The sequence below is a fragment of the Oncorhynchus tshawytscha genome, linkage group LG09 (assembly GCF_018296145.1).
Source record: "Oncorhynchus tshawytscha isolate Ot180627B linkage group LG09, Otsh_v2.0, whole genome shotgun sequence".
Taxonomy (NCBI): domain Eukaryota; kingdom Metazoa; phylum Chordata; class Actinopteri; order Salmoniformes; family Salmonidae; genus Oncorhynchus; species Oncorhynchus tshawytscha.
In genome coordinates, this window is record NC_056437.1 from 85,027,409 (window position 1) to 85,050,095 (window position 22,687).

Sequence of the window (22,687 nt, forward strand, 5' to 3'; positions counted from 1 at the left end):
TATCTATAGCAACCGGTGATTGTTGTTAAGTAAGCTAAATAAACCTTGTTTCGTTAGAACTGTAAAAACTACATTTTCCATATTGCTCTACGATGCAATGGCTACGCTCACTGGGGGGTGCTGGAAACAAGTATGGGGTGTTGTTATATTCATCGTTTTAGTTGATGCGGGGGAAAAAATAATCGCATGCCATAGCAGTTGTTAAATTATTGGTTTGAATTGCTTGTCATATCCTACTTCAAACAAATTTTATTGTCACTGAGTAACACAATGGATATTATTGAGACGGTTGTAACAGAGAGTATTGAAGTAGATGAAACTCCAACGGCGTCCAGTTTGGCTCCAGATAAATCGAAAGCAGGTCAGTGCAACTTGTCAGCAGATTGCATTCATCGTTATTTGCGAGGAGCTCGATGAGTTTGTGGTTTATCACTGATATTTATCAGAATAATTTGAATTGGCTCTCAAAGTTTCTCAATAGGGCACGTTTCTGTAAACACACGGGCTACGAGGAAAACACATGACAAATTAATAAACATTTAACAAAACATGTCATTTATTTGTATCTCATTGTTTTTATATATACACATTTATAAACTTCCCTTCTCCAGAGTTTGTATGGACTTTACAAGCCACATGGCAACTTGTCCAAACCCGCCTCGAAATGGACCAGGATTTTGACCAGCCAGTGTGCAAGAAAAAGAAACTGTGGGAGACAGTGGCTGAGAGAGTGACTGCCAAGCTAAGAGCAGTTGGGAGCACAGATGTCACAGTCAAGGCCTATGAGTGTGATCTGAAGTGGCGTAACATGTTAGCCACATACAGGAAAAACGCTGAGAGGTCCAAGAGACTGGGGGCCCAGAGTGTCCACTGGGAGTTCTTCAAGGCCATGCATGAGGTCCTGGGGAAGAGTCGGGAGGAGATCGAGGCACAGCGCAGGTCCAAACTCAACGGGACCAAGCTGGGCAAGGCTATTGCCAGCAAGCGGTTTACCCCCATCCTTCCTACACCCTCCATGACAGCTGCCCCCTTTGCTTCCAGGCCCCCCCAGGATGTCCTGCAGCTGTACATGGAGCTGCAGGAGAGGAAGATGAACATGTGGGCCCAGCAGAAGGCCCTGGAGGAGAGGAAGATAGAGGCCATCAATAATCTAGCCCGTGCAATCTCCAGTTTGTCTCACAGTCAAAACAACAGTTTCCAGCTGCCAGAGTAGCAGTACAGCACACCCGAGGAAAGGAGTTCTCACTGAACTAAAAACTTTTGGATTTTGTGTAATATATAGAAGCTTGTGCATAGAATGAAAGACTGCATCATGCAAATGTTTCTTAAGCGTTCAACCATTCAGCTACTTTGTGTTGTCATGATGTCATTGTATATGTTTTTATTATGCTGTAATAACACCATTTGACAAAGGAGTTCACTGCAGGAATTCCCTGTAATACCTGTGAATGAGAAGAAGGCTACACAGAGCATATTGTACATAGATCTGCCATAGGATACAAATAATCCTACATATGTATAAAATACAAGACATTGCTGTGATACTCTTCCTTTTAACAGCATTTATATTGTATATTTTATTATCTCAATACAAACACAAAAATGATAAATCACTTTATGTACTTCCAGAATCCAACTCTTTGTACAGCAAATCTGCGATGGCTTCCCTTCTCCTCATACCCTCCTCATCACACTCCCCCTCTCCCTCCTGTGTCCCTGCCTCCCTCTCAACCTGTCCGTTGACCACTTTCCCCATGTCCAGAAATACATTGTGGAGTATGCAAGCAGTAAGGACAACTGCTTTGGCTCTTTCATAGTTCCCCATGTCCAAATACCTGAGCCTTTCAAATCTGGCTTTCAGGTCAGCCACAGCCTGGTCCAGGAGGTAAAAATGGGCTTCCAGGGACCTATTGTAAAGATTTCCCCTGGGGCCACGACCCACTACATACGGGGTCAATATCTGGGCAGAGGCTGGATATCCAACTCGAGCCACTAGGCAGGTCCCCGGGGGCATCATCTCAGGAAGCTGTTTGAGTTTGTCCCTCAGAGCACTGGCTCTATCCAGGTCTGAACCCTTGCTGATTCTGCAGTGTATCAACCTGCCTGTATGGTTACACACCAGCTCCAGGTTCAGCCAGGAGTCGGGATGGGCCTCCTTCTTCATCCTCTTTACCTCTGGCACCATGCTCTCCACATCCTGTTTGCCAATGGGCAGGCGGATGGGGATGCGGGTGTGCCCCAAGACTCCCAAGACCCTGGGGACGCCCTTCTCTTCTAAGCCCTTGGCTTTCCCCAGCAGGCTGGAGAGGGGGGAGAGGTTTTCAACAGCCTCAATGCCTGGAGGAGAGAAGGACCAGAAAAAAACACAGGTGTTTGTCAGGATATTGTAATTCAGTGATATTCTACGGGGGGGGCTGTAGTGAGGTCGCCCCCCACACACAAAAAAAATGTATGGGACAATATACAAAAATTTTTGAGAAAGATAATTGGAAAACATTTCTTGAGTAAATGTATTGATGCCTTTTCAGTTTGAAGTTAATGCAATTAATTGAAGGTTATTTGTTGATGTAAAAATCTAAATTTACTGATTTTAAGGTTGTGTCATCCGATTTGGGGTGGCAAGAAATTATTGGGGGGGAAATGGGGTCCCCAGAAATACTGGCGGATAAAATGGGGTCCCTGCTGAAAAAGTTTGTATAACACTTTGAATTGATCCACACTGAACAGCAGTCAACATACCAGTCGGCCATCTAATTTGTTGGTCCTCAAGTGTGTTCACACGCTCACAAAAGGAAAAGAAGATCCTATGAATATTTCCTTTTTCCAGGCGGAAACTGGTAGACACAGAGCGATAGCTGAGGCGCTTGGAGAGGAGGGTGAGGGACAGGAGAACAGTGTGGGACAGGGATAAGCGGGCACGTCCTGCCATACGGCTCTGATTGTATCTTGAGTTTGAATTCTGGAGGAGATCTGTAATGTACTGAGAGATTAAAATAAAACATAAATCAGATCTGTGCACAGCAAATGAACCAAATGGTGTCATCTCAAATCTGCATTAGTGTGGGGATGGAAAAATAGATCAAGCCACAACAATGAAGAAAAGTAGGCCTACTGAAGGCTACCTGAACTGCAGCGTTTTCCTCAGCATCAGTTAACTGTTGAGATTCAGACTCCTCTTCTACATGAGAAAGTGTTGTAAGTTCTGTTGTTGACCGAATTTGGTTTTGCTGTTGAGGTTCTTCCACCAGCTGAGACAGTTGTAGGTAGATTGGTCCAGGCTGGTCCTGAACCTTTGCTAGGAGGTCAGCTTCCAGAATTTCTTCCACTGTTCGGTCCAATCGTTGCTCCAGTTCGTCTTGAGAAAGAGGCTCCCATTCACGCTGCATCATTTCGAGCACAGCTCGACCAGCCGACTCAACATAATTATTATCCATGCGTGTGCGTGGTGCTGAGCGCAGTGGAAAAAGTTTGATAGAGGACCACCGAAACGGTAACGTTATCCTGAATATCGTATTTATTATTTTATTTGTTTTGCTGATTCACTCCTTTAAATAGTTTATGGATAATGCCATGATTGTTCAGAACTTGGTCTGCCAACACACTAAATTACAGGCTAGCTAGCGATCTAAAATGTATAATACAGTGTAACTTATTATCACAGATACTGGTAACTATAAACTAGCTAATTTAGTAAATTACGTTATATCTAACTAGCTTGCTAATCCACTATGTCCTCAGTTATTGTGTAGATTGCTAGTTAGATACCCGACAGCTGAGTTGCAAATAAATAAGATAGCTAAATATTTGTTCTGTCTAGCTAGCTAGCTCTCATCCATCCTGCTAAAAACAAAAATATAATCTTCTTCTTTAAAGTTTTATGGCAGACTACACCTATTGGTGTATTGCCGCCATCTACTGTACGGGGTCGTCTTCGATATTATTGCAGCACGAACTATTGCGGTGGTGGAAAAGTACTAAATTGTCATACTTAAGTAAAAGTAAATATATCTTAATAGAAAATGACTAAAAGTCACCCAGTAAAATACTACAAAAGTATTTGGTTTTAAATATACTTAAGTATCAAAAGTAAATGGAATTGCTAAAATGTACTTAAGTATCATATGTACAAGTATCAATTATTTAAACTTACTTATATTAACAAAACCAGATGACACGATTTTTATTGGCAGATAGTCAGGGGCACACTGCAACACACAATTTACAAACGAATCATTTGTGTTTAGTGAGTCTGCCAGATCAGAGGCCGTAGGAATGACCAGGGATGTTCCCTTGATAAGTGTGTGAATTGGACCATTTTCCCTACAAAATGTAGAGTACTTTTGGGTGTCAGGGAAAATGTATGGAGTAAAAAGTACATTATTTTGATTTAGGAATGTAGCAAAGTAAAAGTTGCCAAAATATAAATAGTAAAGTACAGATACCCCCCCAAAAACGACTTAAGTAGTACTTTCAAGTATTTTTACTTAAGTACTTGACACCAGTGGGTACGAAGAAAAATGCTATAGGTGCATGCTGCCACCTACTGTTTTGGCTGTATCAGCACAAATAATTAAAATAAACTCAACTCAACTGCCAATGCACATCCCTACAGGCTCTGGGAAATATCTTCTGCTGTAGCTAGCGTAATACAGTAAAAAAGTGCATCACCCTCTTTTGGCGGTAGTATAATACACTATCATAAAATCCTGAACATTTCCTAATTTTACTGCTGAACAGATTTTATTTCACCACATGAATGACAGAGTGAATGGCACAAAAGCATTTCACAGAATAGTGTGCATTAACGAAAGCAATAACAATATACCACACAAGGGCTGACAAATGTATTGTTTGTATGTCAACAAAAGGACTTTGTGGTTGTCCTGTTTTTAAAAGAGCATGTTGGCGAACTATTTCCATCATATTTTAAGAGAATGACAACCACAGATTGACTCTGAGACAGTAATTTGTACCTTTGTTTATCACGAAAGATGAGTGGACCACCGAAACGATCGAGGACCACCGAAAATATGCTAAATATCGTATTTACTGATGTTTAGTTAATTCATTTAAATATAGTTGATGCAAAAGGCCATGCTTGTTCAGCCAACACACTAAATTACAAAGTACAGGCTAGCTAGCCATCTAAACATTTTACCAAGGTAATTTATTAACAAATATTAAGGTCACTAATAAATGGGCTATTATTGTTATAGCTAACTCGCTAATCCACTTCATCCTCAATTGTGTAGATTAAAGTTACCTACCTGAACCTTTATCCAAATAAATGAGCTAGCTACATATGACTAGCTCTCATCCAGCCTGCTACAAACACATTCTTCTCCTGCTGTAGCTAGTTTAATAGATTAAGCAAGTGCTCACTTCTTTCTGGCTGTACTACACTATCATACAATCTTGGCAATTTCAAATTTCACTGAACTGATTTTTATTTCACCATGAATGACAAGTACCAAGTAAAGTGAATGGCACAAAAGCATTTCACAGAGTCCATTAGCAATATACCACACAGGAGGTGACAAAGAAAATGTTTTTTTTTTTATATGTCAACTCAAGACAATTACATGTGTTGCTTGTTTCATAAAGTCCTGTTTTTAAAAGAGCTCGTTGGTGAACCATTTCCATCATATCTTAAAAAAGGGCATGACAACCACCCCAAAGTCAGGTTGTTGAATCTAATTGAGACAGTTTACACCTATTTCAATTCAACACCAGTAATTTGTACCTTCTTGCTTGTTTATCACAAAAGATGAGTGATTCCTGTCTCTTTCCACTGAAGGTTTCCATTTACACTTCGGACCCCCCACCCCCCAGGTGTAATTTGGGGGATAGGGGTCAAATTGGTACAGTACAGACTCGAGAAGAAACAAAATTACACAGGAACTCCAGTGCAAAGGTTCAAAAGTAAAGAAACAAGCAAACAAAAACCAGAGTGGGGAAAGCTTAATACCTTCACACCAAAATAAAAACTGATGATTGTAAATCTTCACACCATTCTGTGTGTGTGTGTGTGTGTGTGTGTGTCCATCCGTGTGTGCGTGTGCAAGTACATGTGTTCTGCTATACATTTTATGTCATGGCATCAACATGTTTGTGTGTTTATTTCAGATCCATTCATGCGTATGTTATCTAGATAAGCTAATAACTCACAAACCCTTTGTTGTGCCACATACTACCACCCCAAGGAGTAATTAAAAAACGCTAAATTGTAATATTAATATTGAAGAAAGAAAAACAATGCAATCAGCAAGAGGGCATTCTAAAAATGTAATAGCCACTCCCTTCGCAAATCCCCACCATAGCCAAAAGACAGGCTACACCCTCCCCAAAAGACTAGTATGAATTAAATTAGGAGGTATGAATCATTTTTCAATTTTTCCCAACCCCCTTACTGATGACAGTGGCCTGACAAATTAGAAACGTTTGTTGAGGGATCTTATGAGTGAATCTAAACATGCGTGAGCCTAGTTCAGGAATAACATGAAAATACTCCTGTGTGAGAGGGAATTCATGTTCTTCCTGCAAAGTTAAAGATCTCACCGGTACACTCGCATGTTACCCTAAAGCAGTCTGTAAAGCTGGCCAGCCTAATCCAAAGCACCACTTCCCAGATCCCAGATCCCCCCTCTCCCCCTCTCCTCTCCCTGCCTGCTTGCTTCCTTCCTTCCTTCACTGCACAGCCTGCTCATTGGCTGTGCTGCCAGAGTCCTGAGGCTTCATGACGTCAGGAAGCTCTGGGGGGCTGGAGAAGGGCTCAACCCTCAGCTGCTCAAATGCATCATCTGAAAGAGAGGGAGAGATTTGTTTGATAAGGAGAGAGTAAAGAGTATCAAAGGGAATCAGCGGAAGCAAGAGGCATTATTAGAGGGATAAACTTAGTTTAACAAACAAATTCCAACTTTCACCCCTATCAAACTATTTCACAGCCATTCTGACATATCTTGCAGCTCAACATCAGAATAAAACAGAGTGAATGTTTTGAAACATGGGACAGATACTACATAACAGAAAAATTTACACTCACCACCGAGACGGAAAGCTAATCCAACAGTCCCTGGGGCTTGAGGTCTGGCTGTCTGATTTGTGAAGCCACAGTCTCCAAGAGTCTTACTATCCTCCAGCAACATGTCATCCTGATACAAGAGAGATGTCAGAGCAGAGGGTAGATATGTAAACACCACCATTTAGTCAATATGCACACACATACCACAAATGAGGGCAGGAGAGAGAAAGAGAAGAATAGACTTGGGGACTGTTCGGGTTTAATAAAAAAATCAACTTCCTCTTAGACTTGGGGAGTTCCTACATCAGAAGAAAAAAACAATTTTATATATACACAAATAGAACAAATTACTCTAATTGGCCTGGCCATATCTTACTCCCCCACTTTGTAATTGTCCTCCACAAGGGGTATGCACTGTATATACCTTGTACAGCCTCTGTTCCTCCGGTGCCCTCTTTAGGATACCCTCCACTATGCGCTTCAGCTCGTAGACCGTAGTGGACTCTTTGGCATCAGTGAAGATGGTCGTCTTGTGACGCCGGATCATCAGAAACACATCCTATGACAACAGCAAGTTAGGGAGATAAGACATAATAAAAATAGGTTCCCAAACTTTTAGTACCAGGGACCACTATGCCGTTTCTCTCTGTTTGCTAGATAACTAACAGACCAGTGAACAATAAACACTGGAATAGGACTGTGAAACGTGCTGCAGCCTTTGACATTTCATTCACTGTCTAGTGGTCAATTGCCTATGATTTGTATATGCGGAAGCCTTTCTTGAACCAATGCACCTGTTTGATGTCAAAACATCTCAGTAGAGGGGAAAACTGAGCAAACAGCAGCCAAATCTGCCACCATAGGCTTCAGCCGGGTGACAGCCCCACATGTGCTCGTTCATCGTTCGAAGTGCTAGAGAGCCATCTTTCTAATTAAAGGCCTCAAGCCTGGGTCGGACCCAATAATGTCGACAACATGTAGGGCTGGAGGATAGTGGGTAAAGTACAGTTAAATTATGGGTTTCAATATTTGGGAGAAACAGTGTTTCTTCATTTAAGGTTGGGGGATCATGCCAAGTAAATTGGTGAAGACCGCACCACCAACTATAAATCCCAGTTCCACCCATGTCTGAAAAGACCATGCTTAACTTGAAGAGGAAAAAGCTACATTTGTTGGTTGACAAAATGACGGTTGACTACGAGCACATTTTACCTAAACTTGCCACCAGTTACTTAATAGCTAGTTGATTAACATTGACTGGTTAACATTGTCTTCCAAAACTAGTAGCTAGCTAACGTTAACTGTTAGCTAGCTACATAACGATGCTGGATACAATGTCAAAATGACTTTAGTTACCAAGCTGGCAACTGTATAACGTTAGCTTGCTAACTAATTAAATAACAAATGGAATGTGTGTAGCTAACTAGTCAGCAAAAATAGCTAGGTAATATTGCATTACTTGTTCAGTTAGCTAACAGTAGTAGATGCCAGCCAACGTTAGCTAGCTAGCCCATTCACTCAATGCTTCACTGACGTGTGGTAATATACGCTTGACACCAAACGAATAGCAAGCCATCTGGGCAGTAGCTAACGTTACCTAGCTAGCTAACGTAACCTAGTTTCTGTGGACATGGAAAGTATGTTCGAGTGTCACCAGGGCTAGATAACTAGCTAAATGAGACAGATCTAGGATTAGTTACCTAGTTTCCTTTCCTTTTAACAAGTCAGACAGTGAACGTTTAGCTAGAATTAGCTCGTATAGTTAAGACTAAAACAAAACGCTGATTGCAGTTACAGTTACTGTGGACTTGCTAGTTACCGTTAGCTTAATATGCTGCGAAACAAAAGGAGTCCATATCAAGCGTTTCCCACCATATATCTTAATGGAGGGAATTAACGGTTTCTACATATAAAAATTTACTTTTCCATAGTAGCAAAACGCCATAAAGAATATCAAGTCACAGTTTTAAAATAGATTATTTATCTCTTCCTCACTCACCATTTCTCTCGGTCGGTTGCGCCTCCGCTATCCCACGCTGCACTGCGAGAATCACAAAACGCTCTCATCCAACAGTGGTGTATAACACCAGAGATACTTTTTATGAGCTAGGAAACTCCATTGAAATCGTATTAACGACCATTGTGTACGTTGCCCATGCTACGTCAATGGACAGCGCAGTGCCTTCTGGGCGATTCTTGGACAAGGAGAGCTCTCCTTCAAGGAGTGAATGGGAGTCAATTGGCCGCTAACTAAAAACTCAACATTAGCTTGCATTTTGTTAACAAGAAGTACAACATTACAAATATTTTCCGATATGTGCGATAATTAACTTGCTATCTGTAATGTATAACTTTGGAATCGTGACACCACGTTCTTTGGAGAAAAAAAGGCACGTTTCTCTACTCATACCCTGACTTTGGGATGGGATTTCGTGACGATTGTTTTAGCAACAGCGCGACGAAGCAAGACAACGTCAACGCGATTGGTCAACAGTCTGCTGGGTGGGTCTTTATAAACGTGCCTCATTCATTGCACAATAGGATTCCTATCTCCTTTCTCTAATATCTCTGATCATACCCATACCACAGTGGAGTGTATTCAGAGAACTGGTAATGGCGTATTTTTGTAGGCATGAAATCACTCCACAGGCAGAAGGGGAGAAGATGGTTATCTTTGCGAACTCCGCCATGGTTCGTTAGCCAAAGCCTATGGGGAATAAATGGCGGTTTTGAATAAACGCCGATAATGTCTGTGGTTAACACAGGTTTTGGAAATCTAACGTTTTGTTCTGAGATAATCTTCAACAGTTTGTCACTTTCTGTGAATTTATGAAAAAAAAAGCACAACGCTTCATAATTCATAAAGGTCATGTTAACTGACTGATATCTCATATTACAAAATATATAAAACCTCCTCAGACCTTATTTTAGGCAGTTATTCCAAACCCCTATTATTTCCCCAACTAGAGGTAACTCATTACCGGGTTTTAGAACTACAAGTTGGCGAGATGTTTACCATTTAAGAACCAAAAGTTTATTGGTCATATTCAGGTAAATTCTATTGGAAAATGTAGGTAAATTCTGTTTCGTTTAAAAAACGTTTCGCAACAGAATCGGCGGACTGAATTACACCACAGCTGTCCGAAAGCACTGCCTGTGCAGTGAAGTGAAAACTCAAGCTTTGTTTTGAGAATATTTCATAATTGTACATTTGTCCAACACCGGCATGCTCTACAATGAAGGGACCCATAATAAATACATACTTCATAATGTAAGTATCTTTGTATAAACAAATGCATTTGAGTGTTCAGTCTATTCAAGGCATAAAAAAACATTCCTTTAATAATCCTACGTTCATAACCAATTGGGGAAGGTAGTAATTTACCAGTTCGATACATTCACAAGCTTTGAACTCGCCGATTGGCTAATGGCCAACAAACTGCGTCAACCATAAACAATGTACAGCTACCATGATTGTAAACAAGTGAACATGAACATGTGTTCAAAAACAATAACAAGATTGCTTTTTATAAATAATGTTTAGTTGCATTTAACTGCTGAAAATGCTGTTATGGAAGTAATTTCCTTAGTACATGACGTCAGAGGTCAGCATGTGGGAGAAGTCAGAGCTCAGGGATGATACATTTCCTACTACTAACTACCACTTGGAGGAGCATCCAAGTGATTTTTTCCAAGATCAAGTAAGGTGAAAATATCTACAGTATATGCTACAATAATGTAAGGTGAAATTTTCTATACTACAATAATGTACTACAATAACGCATGTTTGGATTCGTTTACTGGGGGAAAAAATAAAATTTACGGGGTAAAATAAAGAAATTGCTTTTAGGATAAGCGTATCACTGTTCCATCATCTATGCTGCTATGCATGTGTTGACTGAATTTAATTTATCCAGTTGGTTCATAAACTCCTATCCTCCTCCTGTGTAACAATCATGACGCAGTACACCAGCCAAACAACCATAAAAGAAGTGTTTCTAAACAAAATGATAAAATAAAAACTACACCCCCGATAGAGCGCTCATCCAATCAATTATTCAGTTTTCCATGGCATGATGTTCTTCAGAGGACCGCTCACTGTTGGCGTCCGTGCTACCGTCGGGGTTAGCGTCCGTGCTACCGTCGGGGTTAGCGTCCGTGCTACCGTCGGGGTTAGCGTCCGTGCTACCGTCGGGGTTAGCGTCCGTGCTACCGTCGGGGTTAGCGTCCGTGCTACCGTCGGGGTTAGCGTCCGTGCTACCGTCCGTGAGACCGTCGGGGTGACCATATGTGTTACCGTCAGTGTTGTTACTCTCAGTGTTGCTCCTTAAAAAGGAGACCCTGGTAATAGTGCTCTTTCCAGCTGTTTCCTTTCCAGAATCAATGCCAACCATGTCTGTAATAACAGATAAACACAATATGATCAACAAATTACAATTATGTTAATAACATAACACAAGACAATTACAATTTAGAACAGTTAACACACTAAATACTCACTTGAACAATAGATATGTTGACAAAGTTATTCTCAAACCTCTTTAGGAAAGTGAACAGCTGGTGCGCGTTCTCTAATATTAAGTAAGTCTCGAGGTTCTGCTCGCCCGAGTTATGCCTCACGATAAGCTGTAGACCATACTATTTACCAAGAGTGTTTACCTGTATAATACATATTGTATTATCTCAACTACCTTGTACCCCTGCACATTGATTCATTACTTGTACTCATTGTTTTTAATCGCGTTACAATTTCCTTTTTTACTTAGCATTGGCTCACAAAACTGCCTCTAACTTCCTTCATACTGGACACAGAGACAAACAAATGATATCCAGAAGTTTCGGTCACAGGGGAAGTTCCCAAAACCCTGAAGTATCCCTTTAACCATCACCACAGTGTGTGATATGTCGTATTGTACAGGGATTGCGCTCACCTTGCGGATCAGTGTCATGACCACCCTCTTGATTGGACTGGATTGCAAAGGAACTCTCTCTGAGCTCTGCAGGACTGAACTGTAGGAAATATAAAAAGGACAGGCAGAAACACACCCATTCAATTGAAATGCAATCCATTATGATAAGAGTTCAGCTATAACTAAAAAGTAAACTTACAGACAGATCCCTAGGGGTGGTGACTGGCTGTGGTCCTTTGCAGCACAGCAGAGAGAAAGGTCTCTGCTTGGTCTTGGGGTGCTCCTTGAAACACAGGCTGAACACCTTTGCAGGGAGGCAGACATCCCAGTTGTCTGGATGGTCCTTCACAAGATCAGACACCATCCTGTTGGGGTGAAGGCCACCATGGTCAAAGTTGAGTATGAAATTAAAAACCACATAAAGGAATGAGTCTAAAACACAAACCTGCTGATCAGGGTTTGTGTGGCCAGATCCAGTGATCCAACTTGCCGATGACGGTATAAGAGAGAGAACCCCCTCAGCTTCAGATGACTGTTTAAGGCAAGGTTGATCTAAAACATGAATAAATGTAAAAAACACCTTATACAGTGGGGCAAAAAAGTATTTAGTCAGCCACCAATTGTGCAAGTTCTCCCACTTAAAAAGATGAGAGGCCTGTAATTTTCATTATAGGTACACTTCAACTATGACAGACAAAATGAGAAAAAAATCCAGAAAATCACATTGTAGGATTTTTAATGAATTTATTTGCAAATTATGGTGGATAATAAGTATTTGGTCAATAACAAAAGTTTCTCAATACTTTGTTATATACCCTTTGTTGGCAATGACAGAGGTCAAACGTTTTCTGTAAGTCTTCACAAGGTTTTCACACACTGTTGCTTGTATTTTGGCCCATTCCTCCATGCAGATCTCCTCTAGAGCAGTGATGTTTTGGGGCTGTTGCTGGGCAACACGGACTTTCAACTCCCTCCAAAGATTTTCTATGGGGTTGAGATCTGGAGACTGGCTAGGCCACTCCAGGACCTTGAAATGCTTCTTACGAAGCCACTCCTTCGTTGCCCGGGCGGTGTGTTTGGGATCATTGTTATGCTGAAAGACCCAGCCACGTTTCATCTTCAATGCCCTTGCTGATGGAAGGAGGTTTTCACTCAAAATCTCACGATACATGGCCCCATTCATTCTTTCCTTTACACGGATCAGTCGTCCTGGTCCCTTTGCAGAAAAACAGCCCCAAAGCATGATGTTTCCACCCCCATGCTTCACAGTAGGTATGGTGTTCTTTGGATGCAACTCAGAATTCTTTGTCCTCCAAACACGACGAGTTGAGTTTTTACCAAAAAGTTATATTTTGGTTTCATCTGACCATATGACATTCTCCCAATCTTCTTCTGGATCATCCAAATGCTCTCTAGCAAACTTCAGACGGGCCTGGACATGTACTGGCTTAAGCAGGGGGACACATCTGGCACTGCAGGATTTGAGTCCCTGGTGGCGTAGTGTGTTACAGATGGTAGGCCTTGTTACTTTGGTCCCAGCTCTCTGCAGGTCATTCACTAGGTCCCCCCGTGTGGTTCTGGGATTTTTGCTCACCGTTCTTGTGTTCATTTTGACCCCACGGGGTGAGATCTTGCGTGGAGCCCCAGATCGAGGGAGATTATCAGTGGTCTTGTATGTCTTCCATTTCCTAATAATTGCTCCCACAGTTGAATTCTTCAAACCAAGCTGCTTACCTATTGCAGATTCAGTCTTCCCAACCTGGTGCAGGTCTACCATTTTTTTCCTGGTGTCCTTTAACAGCTCTTTGGTCTTGGCCATAGTGGAGTTTGGAGTGTGACTGTTTGAGGTTGTGGACAGGTGTATTTTATACTGATAAGTTCAAACAGGTGCCGTTAATACAGGTAACGAGTGGAGGACAGAGGAGCCTCTTAAAGAAGTTGTTACAGGTCTGTGAGAGCCAGAAATCTTGCTTGTTTGTAGGTGACCAAATACTTATTTTCCACCATACTTTGCAAATAAATTCATAAAAAATCCTACAATGTGATTTTCTGGATTTTTTCCCCTCATTTTGCCTGTCATAGTTGAAGTGTACCTATGATGAAAATTACAGGCCTCTCTCAGCTTTTTAAGTGAGAGAACTTGCACAATTGGTGGCTGACTAAATACTTTTTTGCCCCACTGTACAATTCTCTAATGAACCACTCTGGACCTATTGACAGGTAGTGCATATATGAACCAACCTCAAGATTGTTGCAAGGTATGTGTAACAGTAAGTATGTGACAAAATATATTTTGCCTCACCTTACTGGTAAACTTCCTCTTTAGTCGAACAAGGATTCCAAAAGGGAAGCCAAAGTGAGAGATGACTTCAGCTACATGCTGTGCTACCTCAGTAGAGCTACAACCTCTCAGGGGGAAGGCCTCCACCCATTTGGAGTAGAAGTCTGTCAAGGTCAGAACGTACTGGTGTCCGTTCGGTGTTAGGGGCAGTGGTCCTCTAATGTCCATACCCAGCCACTCCCATGCCTCTGTGATCTGGGTAAGAATGGGAGACAATGTATAGTACTGTTTTAATGACACTCTTATTGGTTTTCGATCCAGAGTGAGACATATTAGAAAAAGACAGACCAATGAATCAATGATCAACTTGGAGGCTCTATCCCTAACCCTGTATTAGAGACTGAATGTTTACACATCCTTCATTACCTCTATTATGTGCTTGAGGGGTGGAAGTTGGAACTCCATGTTCTCACATGCCACCTGAAAATAAAGTGCATTGTTTATCAAATTCTTAGCATAAGCTATTGGTATATAGCATAAGCTACAGGTTATTCCAGTGAGCAAACAACTTACCTTCGGGGCAACATCATCTTTGAATCCCCAGCGAATACTCTGCAAAGTTCAATATGAGGAAAATGTTATTAAATGTCTACATAATGCAAAAACCCAGTAAATAATCCCTGTATATCTGGCAAAGCAACAGTCCAATCAGACCACCTAGAGCCACTCACGTGTGGTAGACAGTAATCACTGTGGAAGAAACCTGGGAGGGATTCAGCCATTTGGATTTCTTCATCTACATGGATATACCAACTTGAAGAGGTAACTTTTTCTGGAGATCTGATCCGTCAAAATGGAAGTTGACAATTGAAAAAGCAAGAACTAGAAAACAGGTAGAAACAATTCTGCTCTACAGTGACATTGTGCATTCCAAAAAGAGCTAATTTAACTTTCACTTAAATTCACAAGGTTATTTACTTAGCATTGTCTTTAGCCAGCTTGCTCGTCTCTGATGTGATGGTGGGGCTTGGTGTTGTGACCGGTTCAGCCACTGTAACAGCATGGGCAGCAGTATACTTCTCTGGCAACCCATCACTCTGCATGCCAAAAACAAAGATAATGACCACCATTACTGCGTGGACACATGTACTTTAAACATACCGTGTGTAGGCTATTCATTTACATATCAATGCTTCACTTACCAAATGAAAACATAGCTGAGTTACATCAAATGCAATACCAAGCTGGACACTAATGTGCAATGCCAAATACAGCCAAGGAGTTTATTTGCCTCTTCCAGTACCTTACCCTGGCTCTTCTACTCTGTGGGTGGATGGATGCCTGTAGAAGGAACACATTTAATTTAAATCACACGTTAAAATATTGTACATCTAGTTATCATAAACCGTATTATTTGTGTAGTTAGTTCTGACTTTGGGATGTATCTCGCTAGATAAATTTTTTGTTTCAGTGTACCTTCTTCTTTTGAAAGTTCTCTGGGAAGTCAAAAATGGTCGGGACTGCGTCTGGCGTGAGACGTTGACGTTTGTCCATCCGGCAAATGTACTTGTCTTCAAAGTGAATGGAGCACACACGGTGGTGGTGTTGCGGATTCCAGTCTTTCCACTTCATATTAATAATCCATCGCTTGCGTCTTTCAGGGTCATTTTTGGGGAAACTGTTACCAGAAACATTAATACACCAGCAAATTGGTGTCACAAAAGTATCAAATGATGAATAGTAAATCCATAAATGATGTAGATTTATAAGAGAACAGTATCGCAACAGAACATATCATCTAGCTAATTAAGCTTTTTTGTCATTGGTTTTCTCCTGCACACTAACGTTATTTGTACTAGCTAGCTATAACTTTTACTTTAGCTAACAATACCATAGCTATCTACCGTACCCCGTAGTAGGCATCACAGTTATGACCAAATCGTTGTTACTGTTTTAATTACGTTGGTAACCAGTTTATAATATCAATAAGGCACCTCTGGGGTATGTGGTACATAGCCGATATACCACGGCTAATAGCGTTAACGTGTCTCTCGAGCAAGACGGTATAACGTACCTAAAAAATCCTACATCAGCTTTGGGACCGCGATTTTTGCAGTTGTATGCTGAACACAGTGTTGGCATTTTTGTCGCTGTGTGAAATGAACAAAAATAAAATACGAGGCACAACTAGCTAACTAAACGTTCTCAGAGGTGATGATGCCGCCGGATGTTCATGTTTTTTACACGGGTTGTTCTTGTTCTTCTTCGTGTAGTTTTCTGGCAGACTACAGGCTTTGTTGCGTATTGCTGCCTTTCACAGGTCGGAGTGTGAATTGCAAATGTTCTTCACAAAATGGACAAATATAAAATGCACCATCTATGTCTACATAAACGCCACTATTCACGGTTGCCAGGTATTCAAAACCCGCACACAACTAGCCCAACGTGTTTGTTTCTGCAGCAAGGGAAGTTGCCACATTTAGCCCCAAAAAACATTTGCGTAACATTATCGAGCAAATTAAGAAGGAATATCAACGTAATTTGTAACGACTTAAGAAGAACAATTCGGGTTACCATCAAAATGATTGAGAGTTAAAGTGACTAATAAAGGAATTTAAATATCGCAAGAGCAATTATAATTCGCCCTCATTAAAATCGACAGATAATTTTCCATCAATGGATGACGATTTAACAAATTTGACTGCTATGATTAAACAATACGGCCGGGGAGGTGAGGTAGGCTATATGGCGAATATACCACGGCTAAATGCTGTTCTTTACGCACGACACACCGTGGAGTGCCTGGATACAGCAATTAGCCGTGGTATATCGGCAATATACAACAAACCCCAGAGGTGCCTTATTGATATTATAAATGTGTTACCAACGCAATTAGAACAGTAACAATTATTTAGTCATACCTGTAGTATATGGTCTGATATGCCACACGTTCAGCCAATCAGCATTCAGGGCTTGAACCACCCATGTGCATAACTATAGATAAATCCAACAGGAGAGTTTGAGGGATGAAAGTTGGACAGATGATCTCGAAATCTCTATGCTTGAAACACTCTGATTAATTAATAATTGTAATGTTAGGCAATTTTCTGGCAATTGTGACATTATGTACCAGATGTTAAGACTAAAAACCGTTATAAATGGTCTATTTGGGAGATTGACTCATCATTTCAATAGGCTAGAGGCTAGACCTATTAACTAAAATATGGGTTTATGATTGTAATTCAACTTTGTCATAGTTTGGTTAGCTAGATGCAGATAGACTACAGCACATGATATGCCTACATCCTAATTTCAGATCGCCTACAGTAACCTAGGCAAGATGTAAAATGAACGATTTAGCAGTTTGCTAAATTCAAATTGTCAGACTAATTTATTCAACATGCATAGGGAGGTGATTTCGATGTAGGAACTGTTTCCCTTCTGGAATAGGCTACTGAGGATGGGGTTATAATTTCAAACACTTTACAAAAACATAGTTTTATCCTTTTGATCTCATGAATTTGAGTGGTTAAATTTCTCCAGCCCCATCCCCCAACTCTTTTGCCAAAACAAGTGGCGGGGCAGCCAACCGGTTGTTGTTTTACGAATTGCCCCTTTAAAAGCTAGAATCGGTAAAACTGCCACGTCCATTTGGCATATTACAACAACAAAAAAGGTAATGTAAACAAACTGTTTTTCCCCATCGGAAATCATTGCACGCGCAATAGAACAGCAGAATATGTACTGCAATTTATTTTACCACGCTGCCGGACGTTCCTCTCCTACGTTTCATGAACAAATCAAAAACAATATTAAAGACGCTGGGGTGAACAGTGGTGCTGTTTCCCCAACTGCGGATTCGATCATTAATAATTAAACCGAAACTAAACCAAAATGCCTGAATCAAACCAAAGTAACCCTTCTCCCACTAACAATAATAAACCTATCCCAACAAGCCTATCATAACAATTCATCATGGGAGCTAGTCAGACCCTCTGCCCAAACCTGACTTAGTAACCTCCTCTCAACCTGGTTTTGCCCTCACAGTTTCACAAATGGAAAATAGCCTCATGTGTCACATTTGTTACACTACACCTGATCTTCCTGAACCGCAAAGATACTAGTTATTATACTGTATCACAGGCTAGCCCCAATGTGCCGTTGCTATCCCTTGCTTGGACAGCATTGTCCCGCATTTTCCCATTGACGAAAAACTATACAGAGCCTTCAGAAAGTATTCACACCCCTTGACTTTTTCCACATTTTGTGTTACAGCCTGAATTTTCAATTGATGAAATTGAGATGTTACTGGCCTACACACACACACAATACCCCAAAATGTCAAAGTGGAATTATGCTTTCAGAAATGTTTACAAATTCATAAAAAATGAAAAGTTGAAATGTCTGGAGTCAATAAGTATTAAACCCCTTTGTTATGGCAAGCCTAAAGAAGTTCTGGAGTAAAACTCAGCTTAACACGTCATAATAAATTACATAGACTCACTCTGTGTTCAATAATAGTGTTTAATATCAATCTTGAATGACTACCTCTGTACCCCACACATACAGATAATTGTAAGGTCCCTCAGTCGAAAAGTGAATTTTATGAGGATTCTGTGTTATGCAATATAGCCCGTTACCATATATGTGATTGAATATTATCTGCTGTTGGCTTGTGTGGATGTATGTATGTGTTATGCAACATAGCTGACTTGAAACATTGTTAACAGTTTCAGGGCCATGGGCCTTTCTCATGATGGAAAAATACAGAATAACATGAAGACAGCAACTGTGCAATGAGTTGGGGGGGAACATTCAGAACGTAGTGTTGCGAGAACAAACAGTCTTTTGTTAGATAACAGGAGCCAGGTGCCTGATAACTGTATATTCTACACAGCTACAACGACTGACCGCTGAAGCACTTAGGGGGCTGGGACCAGCCTCTGCGCCAACAATCAACGATAGGCTGGATGAGTCTAAACCACGCCTAGTCTCTACTCTGACAGGCCGGCTCGGAAGCAGGAACTACTTCTGTCATCAGAGTATATTATAATATCTTTGTCAGGAACAAGTCAGTTCTCTGTTTGCCTTGCGAGGTGGGACAGAGAACCCGTATATACGAAAATTAGCATTTACCACTTACTGCTTAGCTAATAAAAAATACATAGCATACAATCGGTGACTCATTGTCATATATCAATATAGGAAACACTGTCACCACTGATAAATCCACCATAATTGAGAATTTCAATAAGCATTTTTCTACGGCTGGCCATGCTTTCCACCTGGCTACTCCTACCCCGGTCAACAGCACTGCACCCCCCACAGCAACTCATCCAAGCCTCCCCCATTTCTCCTTCTCCCAAATCCAGTCAGCTGATGTTCTGAAAGAGCTGCAAAATCTGGACCCCTACAAATCAGCCAGGCTAGACAATCTGGACCCTTTCTTTCTCAAATTATCTGCCGAAATTGTTGCAACCCCTATTACTAGCCTGTTCAACGTCTCGTGTCGTCTGAGATTCCCAAAGATTGGAAAGCAGCTGCGGTCATCCCCCTCTTCAAAGGGGGGGACACTCTTGACCCAAACTGCTACAGACTTATATCTATCCTACCCTGCCTTTCTAAGGTCTTCGAAAGCCAAGTCAACAAACAGATTACCGACCATTTCGAATCTCACCATACCTTCTCTGCTATGCAATCTGGTTTCAGAGCTGGTCATGGGTGCACCTCAGCCACGCTCAAGGTCCTAAATGATATCTTAACCGCCATCGATAAGAAACATTACTGTGCAGCCATATTCATTGATCTGGCCAAGGCTTTCGACTCTGTCAATCACCACATCCTCATCGGCAGACTCGACAGCCTTGGTTTCTCAAATGATTTCCTCGCCTGGTTCACCAACCTCTTCACTGATAGAGTTCAGTGTGTCAAATCGGAGGGTCTGCTGTCCGGACCTCTGGCAGTCTCTATGGGGGTGCCACAGGGTTCAATTCTTGGACCGACTCTCTTCTCTGTATACATCAATGATGTCGCTCTTGCTGCTGGTGAGTCTCTGATCCACCTCTACGCAGACGACACCATTCGGTATACTTCTGGCCCTTCTTTGGACACTGTGTTAACAACCCTCCAGACGAGCTTCAATGCCATACAACTCTCCTTCCGTGGCCTCCAATTGCTCTTAAATACAAGTAAAACTAAATGCATGCTCTTCAACCGATCGCTGCCTGCACCTGCCCGCCTGTCCAACATCACTACTCTGGACGGCTCTGACTGAGAATACGTGGACAACTACAAATACCTAGGTGTCTGGTTAGACTGTAAACTCTCCTTCCAGACCCACATCAAACATCTCCAATCCAAAGTTAAATCTAGAATTGGCTTCCTATTTCGCAACAAAGCATCCTTCAGTCATGCTGCCAAACATACCCTTGTAAAACTGACCATCCTACCGATCCTCGACTTTGGCGATGTCATTTACAAAATAGCCTCCAATACCCTACTCAACAAATTGGATGCAGTCTATCACAGTGCAATCTGTTTTGTCACCAAAGCCCCATATACTACCCACCATTGCGACCTATACGCTCTCGTTGGCTGGCCCTCGCTTCATACTCGTCGCCAAACCCACTGGCTCCATGTCATCTACAAGACCCTGCTAGGTAAAGTCCCCCCTTATCTCAGCTCGCTGGTCACCATAGCATCTCCCACCTGTAGCACACGCTCCAGCAGGTATATCTCTCTAGTCACCCCCAAAACCAATTCTTTCGTTGGCCCATTATTTTTATTTCTACTTTGCACATTCTTCCACTGCAAATCTACCATTCCAGTGTTTTACTTGCTATATTGTATTTACTTTGCCACCATGGCCTTTTTTTTTTGCCTTTACCTCCCTTATCTCACCTCATTTGCTCACATCGTATATGGACTTGTTTATACTGTATTATTGACTGTTTGTTTGTTTTACTCCATGTGTAACTCTGTGTCGTTGTATGTGTCGAACTGCTTTGCTTTATCTTGGCCAGGTCGCAATTGTAAATGAGAACTTGTTCTCAACTTGCCTACCTAGTTAAATAAAGGTGAAATAAAAATAAATGATACCAGATTCGAATTGACGCAACCCTGACAATTTCAAAACACAGATTCAACCACAAAGACCAGGGAGGTTTTCCAATACCTTGCGAAGAAGGGCACCAATCCAAGATGGTGTAGCAGTCAGATGTCTTTGTCATGTCCCGTGTATATATATATTTTTTCTTCGTATATATTTCGTATATATTTTTTATATTTTTAACCTCCATTTCAACATACTCTCCTGCAACCCTCTTCACGCAATGTGGTATTTTCTATTTTCTATACTTTAGAACCGGAACCCCCAACAGAAGCTAGCCAGCTAACTAGCCACAAGCTAGTAGTCAGTTAGCCACTGCTAGTGGTCATCAGCTAACCTTAGCCTGGTCAACTCCTGCCAGGCTGCACAGCGAGGTTCAACCCAGAGCATATCAGACTGCTTTTTCTCCACCATATCTCCGGATTCCTACCGCAAACTCTGAACATTTTCACCTGGATCATCGCAGCTAGCTAGCTGCTATCCGAGTGGCTACTCCTGGCTAACATCTCTGTCCCGAAGCAAGCACCAGTTAGCCTGGAGCTAGGCCCACCTCCTGGCTAGCTGAAGAGGTCCATCAGGCAATTTCTTGGGCTACAATACCTATTCTGCCAATTGGCCTGGACCCATTTACTGCCTACACGGAGCCCTGCCATTTCATCACGACTGGTCTGCCGACGTAACCGTCCGAGGGGGCTAAAAAAACTATTCTATCGCGACATCCCCCTAAGGCCCTTCTGCTAGCCTACTAGCCCCGGCCTGCAAGCTGTCTGAATCGCTGTGTCTCCATCTCGCCTAGCTACTTCCTGGACCCTATGATCACTCGGCTATGCATGCCTCTCACTAATGTCTATATGCCTTGTCCATTGCTGTTTTGGTTAGTGATGGTCTTATTTCACTGTAGAGCCTCCAACCCTGCTCAATATGCCTGAGCTAGCTCTTTTGTTCCTCCTCCCACACATGCAGTCACCTCACCTGGTTTAAATGGTGTTTCTAGAGACAACATCTTTCTCATCGTCACTCAATGTCTCGGTTTACCTCCACTGTATTCACATCCTACCATACCCTTGTCTGTACATTATGCCTTGAATCTATTCTTCCGTGCCCAGAAACCTGCTCCTTTTACTCTCTGTTCCGAACGCATTAGACAACCAGTTCTTATAGCCTTTAGCTGTACCCTTATCCTACTCCTCCTCTGTTGTTGTAGATGTTAATCCAGGCCTGCAGCACCTTGTTCCACTCCCGTTCCCCAGGCGCTCTCATTTGTTGACTTCTGCAATGGTAAAAGTCTTGGTTTCATGCATGTTAACATTAGAAGCCTCCTCCCTAAGTTTGTTTCATTCACTGCTTTAGCATACTCTGCCAACCCG

The 22,687-nt window shown here is 41.7% G+C and overlaps 4 protein-coding genes across 4 annotated transcripts; 1 reads left to right on the forward strand and 3 right to left on the reverse strand.

The window, feature by feature from the left end:
• Positions 1-106: 106 nt before the first annotated feature.
• On the forward strand, positions 107-1,613 carry LOC112259257. Its single transcript, XM_024433989.2, has 2 exons — positions 107-361; positions 612-1,613. Exons 1-2 carry the CDS (start codon positions 271-273, stop codon positions 1,211-1,213), a joined length of 693 nt encoding a protein of 230 aa, XP_024289757.1. The 5' UTR covers positions 107-270; the 3' UTR covers positions 1,214-1,613.
• On the reverse strand, positions 535-3,883 carry LOC112259258. Its single transcript, XM_024433990.2, has 3 exons — positions 3,123-3,883; positions 2,740-2,980; positions 535-2,337 (listed from the first exon to the last, which is right to left on the reverse strand). Exons 1-3 carry the CDS (start codon positions 3,432-3,434, stop codon positions 1,616-1,618), a joined length of 1,275 nt encoding a protein of 424 aa, XP_024289758.1. The 5' UTR covers positions 3,435-3,883; the 3' UTR covers positions 535-1,615.
• Positions 3,884-5,534: 1,651 nt separating this feature from the next.
• elob (elongin B) lies at positions 5,535-9,168 on the reverse strand. Its single transcript, XM_024433791.2, has 4 exons — positions 9,021-9,168; positions 7,446-7,580; positions 7,043-7,151; positions 5,535-6,800 (listed from the first exon to the last, which is right to left on the reverse strand). The coding sequence occupies exons 1-4, from the start codon at positions 9,021-9,023 to the stop codon at positions 6,688-6,690; spliced, it is 360 nt and encodes a 119-aa protein (XP_024289559.1). The 5' UTR covers positions 9,024-9,168; the 3' UTR covers positions 5,535-6,687.
• A 1,168-nt stretch (positions 9,169-10,336) lies between these two features.
• Positions 10,337-16,477, reverse strand: LOC112259009. Its single transcript, XM_024433752.2, has 12 exons — positions 16,287-16,477; positions 15,689-15,890; positions 15,521-15,553; positions 15,191-15,309; positions 14,944-15,052; positions 14,786-14,824; positions 14,639-14,692; positions 14,234-14,467; positions 12,377-12,483; positions 12,131-12,296; positions 11,953-12,031; positions 10,337-11,417 (listed from the first exon to the last, which is right to left on the reverse strand). The coding sequence occupies exons 1-12, from the start codon at positions 16,352-16,354 to the stop codon at positions 11,080-11,082; spliced, it is 1,548 nt and encodes a 515-aa protein (XP_024289520.2). The 5' UTR covers positions 16,355-16,477; the 3' UTR covers positions 10,337-11,079.
• Positions 16,478-22,687: the final 6,210 nt, after the last annotated feature.

What these genes read in the sequence shown, in the direction of transcription:
- LOC112259257 (XM_024433989.2), top strand. Translation starts at nt 271, where the DNA reads ATGGATATTATTGAGACGGTTGTAACAGAGAGTATTGAAGTAGATGAA. An exon ending in TCCAGATAAATCGAAAGCAG is followed by an intron (nt 362 to 611) that starts GTCAGTGCAACT and finishes TCCCTTCTCCAG; the next exon opens with AGTTTGTATGGACTTTACAA.
- LOC112259258 (XM_024433990.2), bottom strand. Translation starts at nt 3,434, where the DNA reads ATGGATAATAATTATGTTGAGTCGGCTGGTCGAGCTGTGCTCGAAATG. An exon ending in AGGAAAACGCTGCAGTTCAG is followed by an intron (nt 2,981 to 3,122) that starts GTAGCCTTCAGT and finishes TTAATCTCTCAG; the next exon opens with TACATTACAGATCTCCTCCA. An exon ending in ACAAATTAGATGGCCGACTG is followed by an intron (nt 2,338 to 2,739) that starts GTATGTTGACTG and finishes TCTCTCCTCCAG; the next exon opens with GCATTGAGGCTGTTGAAAAC.
- LOC112259009 (XM_024433752.2), bottom strand. Translation starts at nt 16,354, where the DNA reads ATGCCAACACTGTGTTCAGCATACAACTGCAAAAATCGCGGTCCCAAA. An exon ending in CCCTCAAGCACATAATAGAG is followed by an intron (nt 14,468 to 14,638) that starts GTAATGAAGGAT and finishes ATTCTTACCCAG; the next exon opens with ATCACAGAGGCATGGGAGTG. An exon ending in ACACAAACCCTGATCAGCAG is followed by an intron (nt 12,297 to 12,376) that starts GTTTGTGTTTTA and finishes TCACCCCAACAG; the next exon opens with GATGGTGTCTGATCTTGTGA.
- elob (XM_024433791.2), bottom strand. An exon ending in AGGAACAGAGGCTGTACAAG is followed by an intron (nt 7,152 to 7,445) that starts GTATATACAGTG and finishes CTCTTGTATCAG; the next exon opens with GATGACATGTTGCTGGAGGA. An exon ending in ATTAGCTTTCCGTCTCGGTG is followed by an intron (nt 6,801 to 7,042) that starts GTGAGTGTAAAT and finishes CCTCTCTTTCAG; the next exon opens with ATGATGCATTTGAGCAGCTG.